This window comes from Salmo salar, chromosome 16 (assembly GCF_965601325.2).
Source record: "Salmo salar chromosome 16, fSalSal1, whole genome shotgun sequence".
Lineage (NCBI taxonomy): Eukaryota > Metazoa > Chordata > Actinopteri > Salmoniformes > Salmonidae > Salmo > Salmo salar.
The window spans coordinates 31,257,490-31,271,762 of NC_138306.1; the positions used below are offsets into that span (position 1 = coordinate 31,257,490).

The 14,273-nt window shown below is 41.3% G+C and overlaps 1 protein-coding gene across 2 annotated transcripts in view; it reads right to left on the minus strand.

The window, feature by feature from the left end:
• The window catches only part of LOC106573768 (multiple C2 and transmembrane domain-containing protein 2), a 48,462-nt gene extending 35,597 nt beyond the window's left edge, over positions 1 to 12,865 (minus strand). The window contains exons 1-4 of one of the 2 annotated variants that reach the window (XM_014149115.3): positions 12,691 to 12,865; positions 11,240 to 11,437; positions 10,324 to 11,020; positions 9,191 to 9,287 (exon numbers count right to left, since the gene is read on the minus strand). In XM_014149115.3, the coding sequence (XP_014004590.3) occupies positions 9,191 to 9,287; positions 10,324 to 11,020; positions 11,240 to 11,394 (949 nt within the window). In that variant the 5' untranslated portion in view covers positions 11,395 to 11,437; positions 12,691 to 12,865. Of the gene's footprint in view, positions 1 to 9,190; positions 9,288 to 10,323; positions 11,438 to 12,690 lie in introns of both variants that reach the window. The other variant, XM_014149112.3, reaches the window with a different exon arrangement.
• Positions 12,866 to 14,273: the final 1,408 nt, after the last annotated feature.

A 14,273-nucleotide genomic window follows, 5' to 3' on the forward strand; every position in this document is an offset into this window, starting at 1 on the left:
CATTTATTTCAGAAAACAGAGGGATGTAGCTGTTTAATTGTGAAAGAGTAGAAACCCTCGCCAGCATGAGACAACCAGCAAATAAAGTCCAGAAACCAGGAGCAACCGGTGTTAATCTCCCAAGCCTGTTAATAAAGTCTGCCTGGTGGTGGGGTGGGGGGACAGGCTGTCTTTGTTTCAGCCATTGCATGCAGATTGGCTGAAAAATGAAAGCCAGTCCCATGCCTTCATTTGTATGGAGGAATAAAGGGGTGCTTGAGAGAGCCTGCAGGGAGGCTTGAATCACATGACAAAGCCCTGCGGGGATGGGCTGTCAGGCCTGTCAGCTCCCCACTCCAAATGAACATCTCCCAAAGGCAGGCAGGACCCACAGCAGCTCCACCCTGCCAGTCTGTGACAGGGAAACCTCCAGGCAACTTGACAGGAGAAGAATGTGGCAGCCAGTGAGAAGAAAAGCTCTGGCATGACTGAGAACGGTGACGATGGAAATTAACGGTGAAAAAAAGGGAGAACAAAAAAATAAAAGTGGGGGCTGGTGGCAAGGGTCCTTTTAGAATATGTAATGACAGTGGATGGTGTTGGTGGGTCTCTGGCACCATGTTTATTGTTGGAAAAACGGTGGAGAGGCAGCGGGCGTGCGGGGATTGCATCATCATCATGGTGACATCCTGTCAGGAAAAGTAAGGTCTCAACTAGCAGGGAGCTGTGGCTCGAGACAACAAGGCCAGGGAAGCCATGGCCACAGTTACACAGGAAACCTCAGCACAAGTGGAGGGCTACATAATTCTATCTTCCTGATTCCTGCTTACAAGCAAAAACTAAAGCAGCAAGGACCAGTGACTCGCTTAATGCGGAAGTGGTCAGATAATGCAGATGCTAAGCTACAGGACTGTTTTGCTAGCAGAGACTGGAATATGTTCCGGGGCTCATCCGATGGCATTCAGGAGTATGCCACATCAGTTTCTGGCTTCATCAATAAGTGCATCGATGACATTATCCCCACAGTAACCGTACGTACATACCCCAACCAGAAGCCATGGATTACAGCCAAAATCTGCACTGTGCTAAAGGGTAGAGCTGCCACTTTCAAGGAGTGGGACTCTAACCTGGACACTTAAGAAATCCCGCTGTGCCCTCAAATGAACTATCAAACAGGCAAAGCATAAATACAGGACTAAGATTAAATCCTACTACACCGGCTCCGATGCTTGCGAGGCCCAGCCGCGAGCTGTCCAGGGACAAGCCTACCAGACAAGCTAAATTACTTCTATGCGTGCTTTGAGGCAAGCAACACTGAAGCATGCATGAGAGCACCAGCTGTTCCAGATGACTGTTTGACCATGCTAGCCGTAGTCAATGTGAGCAAGACCTTTAAACAGGTTAACATTCACAAGGCTGAAGGGCCAGACGGATTACCAGCACATGTACTCCAAGCATGTGCTGACCCACTGGCAAGTGTCTTCAATTACATTTTCAACCTGTCCCTGGCCGAGTCTGTAATACCTAAATGTTTCAAGCAGCCCACCATAGTCCCTGTGCTCAAGAACCTGCCTAAATGACTACCGACCCATAGCACTCACGTCTGTAGCCATGAAGTGCTTTGAAAGGCTGGTCATGGCTCACGTCAACACCATCATCCCACTCCAATTTGCATACCGCTCCAACAGATCCACAGAATAACGACAATGATGGAGTGCTGCATCAGATGACCTAGCCTCCACAATCACCCGACATCAAACCAATTGAGATGGTTTGGAATGCAGAGTGAAGGAAAATCAGCCAACAAGTGCTCAGCATATGTGGGAACTCTTTCAATACTGTTAGAAAAGCATTCCTCATGAAGCTGGTTGAGAGAATGCCAAGAGTGTGCAAAGCTGTCATCAAGGCAAAGAGTGGCTACTTTGAAGAATCTAAAATACAAAATATATTTTGATTTGTTTAACACTTTTCTGGTTACTACATGATTCCATATGTGCAATTTCATATTGTGATGTCTTCACTATTATTCTACAATGTAGAAAATAGTAAAAAAATTAAGAAAAACCCTTGACTGAGTAGGTGTGTCCAAAATGTTGACTGGTACTGTACATATTATCTCAACTACCTCGACGAAACTGTACCCCCGCACATTGACTCCGTACCGGTACCGCCTGTATATAGCCTCGTTATTGTTATTTTATTGTTGCCTTTTATTTTTTACTTTAGTTTATTTAGTAAATCTTTTTCTAAACTCTTATTATTCTTAAAACTGCATTGCTGATTAAGGGCTTGTAAGTAAGCATTTCACAGTAAGGTCTACACCTGTTCTATTAGGGCAGCAGGTAGCCTAGTGGTTAGAGCGTTGGACTAGTAACCAAAAGGTTGCAAGATTGAATCCCTGAGCTGACAAGGTAAAAAATCTGTCGTTCTTCCCCTGAACAAGGCAGTTAACCCACTGTTCCTGGGCTGTCATTGAAAATAAGAAATTGTTCTTAACTGACTTGCCTAGTTGAAAATGTATGTGTTTGACAAATAACATTTGATTTGAAATGGAGAAAATAAAAAAAGCCTACATATGGCAGCGATGGTCAGTCAGGTGAAACTTAAGATTGGAGATCTAAGAAGGTTTTATTGAAATGCAGCCAAAAACATCCAACTGTTCATAAAATCAAACAAACAAAATGTTGCAGTGATGTTTGGTTTTCAATAGCAGAGGAGAAATGAATGAAGGCCACACGTTACTTTCAAACAGCAATTCAGTGTATTGACACTTGAGGTTGCTGCTTCCCCAAACGAAATCCCTTTGCATCCCTACAAGTCCACAATGACAATTGACAGATGACTGAGGAAATGTAAAAAAAATGGAGGTATGCATTTGAGAAACATTTGAGTTGTATTTTGGAGGTGAGAATAGATAATTCATATTCAGAAAATGTTATGTCTAACAATCAATCCTTTTTTGGATCCAGACCCCAAACAGTCAGTTAGTATTCCACAGTCGTTAAGTATAATTCAGGGATGGGCAACTTTGATGGGGCCGGCCCTAGCCTTTTGGGGGCCCTAAAGGACGCTACACACTTCACGCAAACAGAGCGACAGAGCGTCGTATATGTTCCGTTCCAAAATTTGAGCCAAACAAAAGTATTTAGAACAACGTGTGAAAACTACGTTCTGTCGTGTGTAGGGTGTGTAGGGCCCTTAAGCGAGATTTGGTTGGGGGGCTCCCCCACCTTGCAGGCAAAACATTTTACTGGCACCTGTCTTGGCGGCAGAGAGAAAAGTTTATGTTATAAAGTTAATTACCTGCAATTTTACAAATGTTTGCCATGGGGCAGAGAGAATTGAGCAATTGTATAACACATTTCATGCAATTCCACAAATTTTGCCATGGGACAGATATTTATTTATCCAGTTAATTTCCTGCAATTCAATCCATTTTGCCATGGGGTGCAGAGAAATGTTTGCAGTTTTAAAGTACATTTCCTGCAATTCTACACATTTTGCCATGACTTATGCCACGTTAATGTGATATCTGAGTGAGAGTGACTAACAAAATCAATTGGGTCCCCTTGGAGGTCAGGGCCCCTGGGCACGTGCCATGCATGAATGGTCGGTATTCGGCCATGATTACTACAAGTTTAGATAGCGGACTAGACTAATTTACCAATCTAAAAATTGTTAGCTGACATGGCTAATTGAGTGACTGTCAGTGACTGATAAAACAAGAGAAAAACTGCTGATGCACAACCAAGTTTCGAAATTGCACCTTGTGTATTCTCTCTCAAAAGTACATTGAGACCCTGACTGAGTTCCAAAAACAGTTGCCCATCCCTGATCTAATCTGTGTAGAATATGATAGAATGCTATATAATGACATTCCAACAAGTCAACATCTACTGTCCTATGCGGACTAAACTCATAATTATGAGAAAGTAAACAAATATTTCAAACCATAATGATCTAAGAACAGGGATTTCCTTTCAGGGGTTCAGAACACACAAAAAGGTGAGAACTTCTTAGGATGTATTTTAGGAAATCTCCAGCAGGTGGCAGTTTGTCATTTGTGGCAGGAAAATAGTTTGCCAGCAGCTGCAAAACATTGCATGCACTCTCCAAATGACTTAACAATTTAGCCTCTAAAATTTGCATTGGTTATTAAAACCGCACCACAATTTGTTTCTCCACACATGTTTGCTTACATAGAAACCGCCACAGTGCTTCGCAATCTATTCAGCACACCACTAGGAATACTGTGGTGGAGCTTGGCTGGCAAAACAAACTTCTGCATTATATGAAGATCATCCATCTTTTCCAAAGTGACAGAAACATGTCTAAGATACCAGACCCATGTAACCTCTAGTGTAACTGCTAATATGGAGTGGAGTAGGGTGTGCTTCCATAAGGAAAGGCTCCCAGGTGTGTTTTGGCGACAGAGACCAAATCTGGTCTGACTGCATGCTTTTCTGGTATCTCCCTGCTCTTCAGCGACAACATTTAACAGGGACCTTCACTTGTAAACAGTAGCATTGATCAAAAGCATTGTCATTAGGCCTACACATACTGTAGACCACAACATTTCCCTCTGTGTGACTTCTGTGTGTATGAGACACACCCTGAAAGTCAGGGTGGGATTAGTGTTGAGTGAAAGTGGAACACAGTTTCTATTGGAAATTACCATAGTAAAGCAAACAATTTGAGGGACAGTTTCACCAAATATACACTACCATTCAAAAGTTTGGGGTCACTTAGAAATGAATTTTTTTTTGAAAGAAAAGCACATTTTTTTGTCCATTAAAATAACATCAAATTGATCAGAAATAAAGTGTAGACATTGTTAATGTTGTAAATGAATATTGTAGCTGGAAACTACTGATTTCTAATGGAATATCTACACAGGCGTACAGAGGCCCATTGATTGATCATTAGAAAACCCTTTTGCAATTATGTTAGCACAGCTGAAAACTGTTTTTAAACTAGTTGAGTATCTGGAGCATCAGCATTTGTGGGTTCGATTACAGGCTCAAAATGGCCAGAAGCAAAGACTTTCTTCTGAAACTCGTCAGTCTATTCTTGTTCTGAGAAATTAAGGCTATTCCATGCGAGAAATTGCCAAGAAACTGACTCTGTGTACAACTCCCTTCACAAAACAGCACAAACTGGCTCTAACCAGAATAGAAAGAGGAGTGGGAGGCCCCGTTGCACAACTGAGCAAGAGGACAAGTACATTAGAGTGTCTAGTTTGAGAAACAGATGGCTCACAAGTCCTCTGTACGCCTATGTAGATATTCCATTTAAAAAAATATGTTGTTTCCAGCTACAATATTCATTTGCAACATTAACAATGTCTACACTGATCAATTTGATGTTCTTTTAAATGGACAAAAATATGCTTTTCTATCAAAAACAAGGACATTTCTAAATGACCCCAAACTTTTGAACGGTAGTGTATAATCTCAATTGCTCTGCTTCAGTTTGTCTAAAACAGTGAAAACATACTGTTTAGAGCAGCTAATGTGATATGAACATATGTCTTTACGCAGGTGAAAATAACGATGAACAAGAACAGCATGCTGTAATCACTGTAAAAAATACATTTGACACAGGTAGGTGCCCTTTGTACAGTATGTGCGTCCACAATAGTTTTTTAAGATCAGCAAAGTAAATATAATTAAACCTCTCTGGGGTATGCGGGACACACTGCCAACAGAAAGTGAAATAGAAGGGCGCCAAATTCAAAACAACAAAAATCTCATAATTCAAATTTATCAAACATACAACTATTACATCCCATTTTAAAGATACACTTCTCGTTAATCCAACCACCTTGTCCGATTTCAAAAAGGCTTTACGGCAAAAGCATAGCATTAGATTATGTTAGGACAGCACCTATACAAGAAAAACCACACAGCCATTTTCCAAGCAAGGAGAGGCGTCACAAAAACTAGAAATACAGCTAAAATGAATCACTAACCTTTGATGATCTTCATCAGATGGCACTCATAGGACTTCATGTTACACAATACATGTATGTTTTGCTCGATAAAGTTCATATTTCTATCCAAAAAACACATTTTACAATGGCGTGTACTGATCAGAAATGTTTTGCCTCCCAAAACTTCTGGTGAATGAGCACATCAATTTACAGAAATACTCATCATAAACATTGATAAAATATTAAACTGTTATTCAAAGAATATAGATACACTTCTCCTTAATGCAACCGCTGTGTCAGATTTAAAAAAAACTTTACAGCGAAAGCACACTGTGCAATAATCTGAGTACAGCATTCAGACACGAAACCAAACCCGCCATTTTGTGGAGTCAACAAAACTCTGAAATAATATTATAAATATTCACTTACCTTTGATGATCTTCATCAGAATGCACTCCCAGGAATCCCAGGTCCACAATAAATGTTTGTTTTGTTCGATAAAGTCCATCATTTATGTCCAAATACCTCCTTTTTGTTTGCGCGTTCAGTCCACTACTCCAAATGCAGGAAGCGCGCGCAAAATGTCACGACGAAAAGTCCCAAAAAGTTATATTTACGTTCGTAGAAATATGTCAAACGATGTATAGCATCAATCTTTAGGATGTTTTTAACATAAATCTTCAGTAATATTCCAACCGGACAATTCCAATGTCTTCAGAAAAGAAAAGGAACACAGCTAACTCTCACATGAGCGTGCGCCACTGAGCTCATGTCATTTTCTCACTCCTCTACTTCCAGGAGCTGTTATTCTATCCATATTCACAGTAGAAGTCTGAAGCAACGTTCCAAAGACTGTTGACATCTAGTGGAAGCCTTAGGAAGTGCAAAATGAACCCTAAGTCACTGTATACTGTATAGGCAATCACTTGAAAAACTACAAACCTCAGATTTCCACACTTCCTGGTTGGATTTTTCAGGGTTTTGCCTACCATATGACTTCTGATATACTCACAGACATCATTCAAACAGTTTTAGAAACTTCAGAGTATTTTATATCCAACTCTACTAATAATATGCATATCCTACCTTCTGAGCCTGAGTAGCAGGGAGTTTAATTTGGGCACGCCTTTCATCTGGATGTCAAAATACTGCCCCATACCCTAGAAAAGTTAACTGCTTTGTCATCATCTGACTCAGCATAATCCACTCCTCCTCAAATTGTAAGTATGTACAGTTGAAGTCGGAAGTTTACATACACTTATGTTGGAGTCATTAAAACTTGTTTTTCAACGACTCCACAAATGCCTTGTTAACAAACTGTAGTTTTTGCAAGTTGGTTAGGACCTCTACTTTGTGCATGACAAAAGTCATTTTTCCAACAATTGTTTACAGACAGATTATTTCACTGTATCACAATTCCAGTGGATCAGAAGTTTACATACACTAAGGTGACTGCCTTTAAACAGCTCGGAAAATTCCCGAAAATGATGTCATGGCTTTAGAAGCTTCTGATAGGCTAATTGACATAATTTGAGTCAATTGGACGTGTACCTGTGGATGTATTTCAAGACCTACCTTTAAACTCAGTGCCTCTTTGCTTGACATAATGGGAAAATCAAAATAAATCAGCCAAAGTCTGGTTCATCCTTGGGAGCAATTTCCAAATGCCTGAAGGTGCCACATTCATCTGTACAAATAATAGTACGCAAGTATAAACACCATGGGACCACGCAGCCATCATACCGCTTAGGAAGGTGACACTTCTGTCTCCTAAAGATGAACGTACTTTGGTGCAAAAAGTGCAAATCAATCCCAGAACAACAGCAAAGGACCTTGTGAAGATGCTGGAGGAAACAGGTACAAAGGTATCTATATCCACAGTAAAACAAATCCTATATCGAATTAACCTGAAAGGCCGCTCAGCAAGGAAGAAGCAACTGCTGCAAAACAGCAATAAAAAAGTCAGACTACAGTTTGCAACTGCACATGGGAACAAAGATCATACTTTTTGGAGAAATGTCCTCTGGTCTGATGAAACAAAAATGGCCATAAAGACCATCGTTATGTTTGGAGGAAAAAGGGGGAGGCTTGCAAGCCGAAGAACACCATCCCAACCGTGAAGCACGGGGGTGGCAGCATCATGTTGTGGAGGTGCTTTGCTGCAGGAGTGACTGGTGTACTTCACAAAATAGATGGCATCATGAGGGAGGAAAATTTTGTGGCTATATTGAAGAAACATCTCAAGACATCAGTCAGGAAGTTAGAGCTTGGTCGCAAATGGGTCTTCCAAATGGACAATGACCCCAAGCATACTTCCAAAGTTGTGGCAAAATGGCTTAAGGACAACAGAGTCAAGGTATTGGAGTGGCCTTCCACAATGCCCTGACCTCAATCCTATAGAACATTTTTGGGCAGAACTGAAAAAGCGTTGCGAGCAAGGAGGCCTACAAACCTGACTCAGTTACAGCAACTCTGTCAGGAGGAATGTGTCAGGCGGCTCAAGGAAGCAGGAGGGGTGAAATCAAGCGCAGGAGACACAAGTCCAACAATACAAAAAGCCCAAAATACCAGCCCGCACACAATGTAGGGACGCAGCCCACAATATACTCTGCAAAACCCACAGGCAGAGGGACCCAGACGAATCGTCCTGACGTAAAATAATCACACACAAAAAACAAACCTACATAGCAAGAATAAATACACCCCCCCCCCACTAATAAACTAATACAAAACAGGTGCGTACCTAACGTAGACCTAACCAACCGAAAATGAAACAAAGGATCGGTGGCAGCTAGTAGGCCGGCGACGACGACCGCCGAGCGCCGCCCGGGTGAGGAGGGGCGCCACCTTCCGTCGATGTCGTGACAGAATGGGACAAAATTCACCCAACTTATTGTGGGAAGCTTGTGGAAGGCTACCCGAAACGTTTTACCCCAAGTTAAACAATTTAAAGGCAACACTACCAAATACTAATTGAGTGTATGTAAACTTCTGACCTACTGGGAATGTGATGAAAGAAATAAATGCTGAAATAAATCATTCTCTCTTCTTTATTCTGATACATCACATTCTTAAAACAAAGTGGTGATCCTAACTGACCTAAGACAGAAAATGTTTACTAGGATTAAATGTCAGGGATTGTGAAAAACTGAGTTTAAATGTATTTGGCTAAGGTGTATGTAAACTTCTGACTTCAACTGTATATATCAATATACCCAGCATGCCTCAGAGCATGCCTCAGAGATTACGTTCATCCATATGTAGACCTCCTCCACTTACCGTTGCGGTCTCTGATGACCAGGTTCCTGCCCTCCTTCAGGTTGACAGTGAGGAGGTACTTCTGAATAGGACCAGGTAGGCTCCCTGCTGCCATAGCCTGTCAATGAAAGGAATCACATTGATATGATGCTCTATAGTCTACAGCCTTAGTGTTGTCCATTATCATTAACAAGGTCTGGATGTCCAAGTCCAGTATTCACATTGTTGCCTGCAAGGGCTGGGCATAGAAGTCATTGTGCTCGTTGGGTAACTACAGGTGAAAGAATGTAAGCATAACAAAAAGACATCTACAAAGTATGGAACAAAGTTATGTGTTATAATGTTCGGTCGTCGTTCTTGACCAATGTTGAACTTATTATAATTGTGACTGCAACTAGTTAGATCAGCAAGTTTCCGGCCATGCATAGCAAACATCAAATAGACAGATCCACAGATAATACCTTGGAAGTGACTTCAGGTCTACACAAAAGCTTCGAAAAAATGTTTGCTTCTATTTGACATCATATCGGGCTCCCGAGTGCCACAGCGGTCTAAGGCACTGCATCTCAGTGCTGGAGGTGTCACTACAGTCCCTGGTTCGAATCCAGGCTGTATCACAGCCGACCGTGATTGGGAGTCCCATAGTGCGGCACACAATTGGCCCAGCGTCGTCCGGATTTGGCCTGGGTAGGCCGTCATTGTAAATAAGAATTTGTTCTTAACTGACTTGCCAAGTTAAATAAAGGTTCCATTTCTGACAAAGAACCACTGAAGCATTATCTTAAGCACAATCCTTGACATTATGCAATTCTATTGTAACGGATCTAGAGACTGATCATAGAAAACCTTGAGGCAGAGAGCAGGCATAACAGCTCAAGAGTGTGAAAAACCAGTCCACATTATTTGAATGTGAAAAGAGAGCTTGCAAATGTTCATGCTAATGAGACCACAGTGAAAATACACTACGTCAAACATACTGTCTTATGGTCACTAAAGTATCCTGTGTTACTGTGACATAGATACATTTATTTTATATCAAAACGTGTGTGAAAACTGTCTTTTAGTCCGTATTTTGACTTTACACTGTATGCACTAGGTCTAGAACTATATCTGTGGAGGGTATGATAAAGTTCAATATTAGTGTGTCATCTGACCTCATTGTCTTCCTGAAGCTCCCTGCAGAAGATGTCTCTGATGTCTGTGGATACTGGGGGCTCTGGCATATCCAGGTCCTCAGAGTCAGTGGGCCAGAACGTGTAGGGTTCTTTCTCTAATGGGGTTCCACACGCAGAACCATCCACACTGTCAGCAGGGGTGCCCATCCTGTCTGGGGTGCCCATCCTGTCCGCCCTGTTCACTGGCAGAAACCATCTATCTGGAGGAATGTTCAATCTGTCCTGTGGTTTTGGAGGAACAGACCATTTCACTTCTGCTGGTTGTTTCCCTCCCTCCCTGGTTTCAGACAGTCTCTCTGTAACTAGGCTTGTTTGGTCAGAGACAGAAGAAGCAAATCTTTCAGTAGATGTACTCACTTGGTCCCTAGCGGCCACTCTGTCTTCAGAGAAGAGCAATCTTTCTGTAGAAACATTAATTCCCTCCACTGATGAAGTCAATCTTGTTGTGCACGCATGTATATTTGGAGCATTTGATCTCGGGGTAGGTACGGGTGGGTTCCCTCTGTCCACTGGTGTTTTTACTCTTTCTGCTGAAGTAGAAGAAGCAGAAGAAGTTGACCTCTCTGCAGGTGTATTCCATTTGTCTGATGGCATGTGGATTCTGCCCATAAAGGCTGCCATGTCCTCCTCTTCTGATTCATCATAGAGAGTTTGTGTCTCCACAGGTGCACTCATTCTAGAAACAGACACATTCATGTTATCTTTGAAAGCCAAATCATACACAGTCTTTCTACCTGAGGGGCCTGCATCAGTTGCAGTCAGCCTGTCCTTGAATAGAGGAACTGAGATAAAAGAGGCATTATCACTTGAACCTGAGGAGCTGTCAAATAAGATGGCGTGAGAGGCTGTGGAGAATGCACTTTCTACTGGAGAGGATTCAGCTTCCTGAACAAACCTCAGGTCCGGCACTGACATACTGCGTCTATAATGCAGGGGCTTGGGCTTTTTCTTCTCCAGCTTCCCCGGGGTTGTCTTCTTCTTTATGTTGTTGAAGTGGGTCTTGGTCTTCTCACGCAGGTTCTCCCAGACAGTTTTCTTCTTGGGGCCCATGCTGAGTGATGCAGAAGACAGGCAACACCCTTTCACACAGAGACTGCAAAGACAAGATAAAATGACAGCATTATTGGTTCATCCTTGACAGTATATTGACCCACCCGTTGGTCAATCTAAGTAATATAATAACAAAAATCCCCATCAAAATCCATCAGTTTAAGCTAGAGATATGTTTTGCATGGACTGTGTCTCAATCCATCGCATCTGCCTATGTCAGCCTTCCGCATCTGTGGTGGAAGATGGCCGAGCTACAGCGATGTTTGTCAGACCATGAGACATGGTTTTCTCACGAAAACATATATAGTGTCCGAATGGTCTGGGCTACACTGTGAAAAGGGGAGACTCTCACTCTCACGATGGTGTTCTCCGTTTTTCTTTACGACCCCCACAAGATTCACGGGAGTCGTCTGAAGGTAACCCATACAAATGAATGGAAGCATGGAGATAGTTTGTGCCAACAAAAATAAGGGGTTAAATATGTGTAAATATATATATTTCCTGGGCTTTATTATATGTCCTAGATATAGGACAGACACTTCAAAACATTATTCCTTGTGATTAATTTTCTAAGTGTCTTTTTTGACATTTATGAATGTGTTATTGAATGTGTTTCTATGGGCTATAGTTGTAAAGACCAAATGCTATATTTTATCAAATAATTTTGAAATATATATATTTTTTTACCTAAAGGGGTCCTAAAATGCAAAATCATACAGAATCATGGTATGACCATCTTAAGACAATTCCATATGTTAGCTTTCTGTGTACGCACATTTCTGGGTTCTCATCAAAGTGCCGTTCATAGCGTATCCTATAGAGATTGTGAAAGGCCCAGTGCAGTCAAAATTCATTTTTTTTGTATCCTATTGTACAGCTGTTCATGAAACGAACACTGTAAAACAATTTGATCAGTGTCTTTTCCTGATAGTTGCTGGTTGAAAATACAATCTACACAGGACCTTCTAATTAGCAGGTTTTGCATGGGTGGACTTTTGGCTTGCCTGGTGACATCACCAGGCAATACATAAGTTAATAGACAAATAACAAAGCCAGTTCCAAACCTCTCTGCCAATAACAGCTAGTTTTCAGGTTTCCCCTCCCCACTCAGATCACTCCTAGCAAAATTCTGTCTTGATAATAATTTTTTGCTTTTGTTTCTTTTTTACAATTTTAATGGAAAAATGTACAGGAATGTCCTTGTTACTCAGAAATAATTTGATATTTATATAAAACTGGGCCTTTAACAAATTATCATCATATTACATCATTAAATATGAAAAAACATCCACATACCTGCTTAGACAGTACACCGCTGCTTCACGACCTTACAGAAAGGAAATATAAATATGTTCCAAGTATGTTGTTTGAAACTTCCAGAGAGTTAGTGAGTTGACAGTCATCAGACAACAGTATGGTGAAAATGAGGAAGTCACTTGTGAAGGAATTTATAAATACATGCTCTTGCTTCAAGACAGGTTTGACGATTGGTGGAGAGAAACAACAACGCCAAACAGGCCACACCAGTTCCACCCTTTTAATGTTCATGGCCCAACCAGGTGAGTTTCATCACAAGGTAATGCTTCCTGTCCACCAACAGCAGGTTTAAGTGGTGAACTAGCTTGTATGTCTTTACTTACCCCATTCATAGATGCAAACTACCTTTAGCGCATATTGATGAAGGTATCTTCTTACCGGGGAATTTTTGTTAAGCGCTCTGACAGTCGGTCTGAATGTGAACACACATTGCTTGTGGTACGGTTTTGGAAACATAAGGAGTGTATCTTTCATACCAGCGAGGCATCGTTTTCAAAAAACAAAAAGTTTAATTATTACACACCTTTATAGGGTTAGGGTTAGCGTACAATATTCCCTGCCATTTTGGGTGCTACGTCACTCACCTGTTTCTGCAAATGCAGAAATGTGCATATTCTGCGGTCAGAACCAGCCCTAACTGGATGAAAGCAGCAGGGAATTTTACCCTGGTGCCAACATTGCCTTTGTTATTTCCTTACTTATAATAACTTTGCACAAGTTTGTGTTCATGCAACACTAAGTACCTTATCATAATGCATATTGTGTTATAGCACACCGAGTTGGTATTTTTGCTAGCCAATTGATTTGCACTTGGCGGCCTCATGTCCAGCAATTTGTATATGTATAGAGATTTGTAATTTGTTGTAACTGCTTACACATGAGTTCTTATTTACCACAAGGTATTATTTCTATAACCTTCGGGTATGTGCTTATGTACATTCCTCCACTAGTTCTTTAGCTATAATCTGTATGCTAGTGAAGATTGGGATTTGCTTGCTTGTACTACTAAAAGCATCCGCATTCTTCCGAGCCAAACCAGTTCAAAATAATTTGTTAGTTTTGGACTTCGGTGAGGGTTCTTTCGGCTGTTCGAGCACACAAAATAGCATTAATCTCTGTTTGTGTCCAGTTATTGAGTAGACTAAATTAGCTGCACTAGCAAGTGAAAGGTAAACGAAGAAGAAAAAAATACAACAAAATATAGCTAGCTATCTCTGCTTCTTCTCTCAAAAAATATAAGAAATGTATTTGTTCAAAACTGTTCAACTATTGTCTTTCTCTCTTTGAGTTAACTACTCAAAACACTTTATGCACTGCAGTGCTAGCTAGCTGTAGCTTATTCTTTCAGTACTAGATTCATTGTCTGATCCTTTGATTGGATGGACAACATGTCAGTTCATGCTGCAAGAGCTCTGATGGGTTGGAGGACGTCCTCCGGAAGTCGTCTCAATTACTGTGTATGTCTATGGAAGGGAGTGAGAACCATGAGCCTCCTAGGTTTTGTATTGAAGTCTATGTACCCAGAGGACAGAAAATAGCTGTCCTTTGGCTACACCATGGAG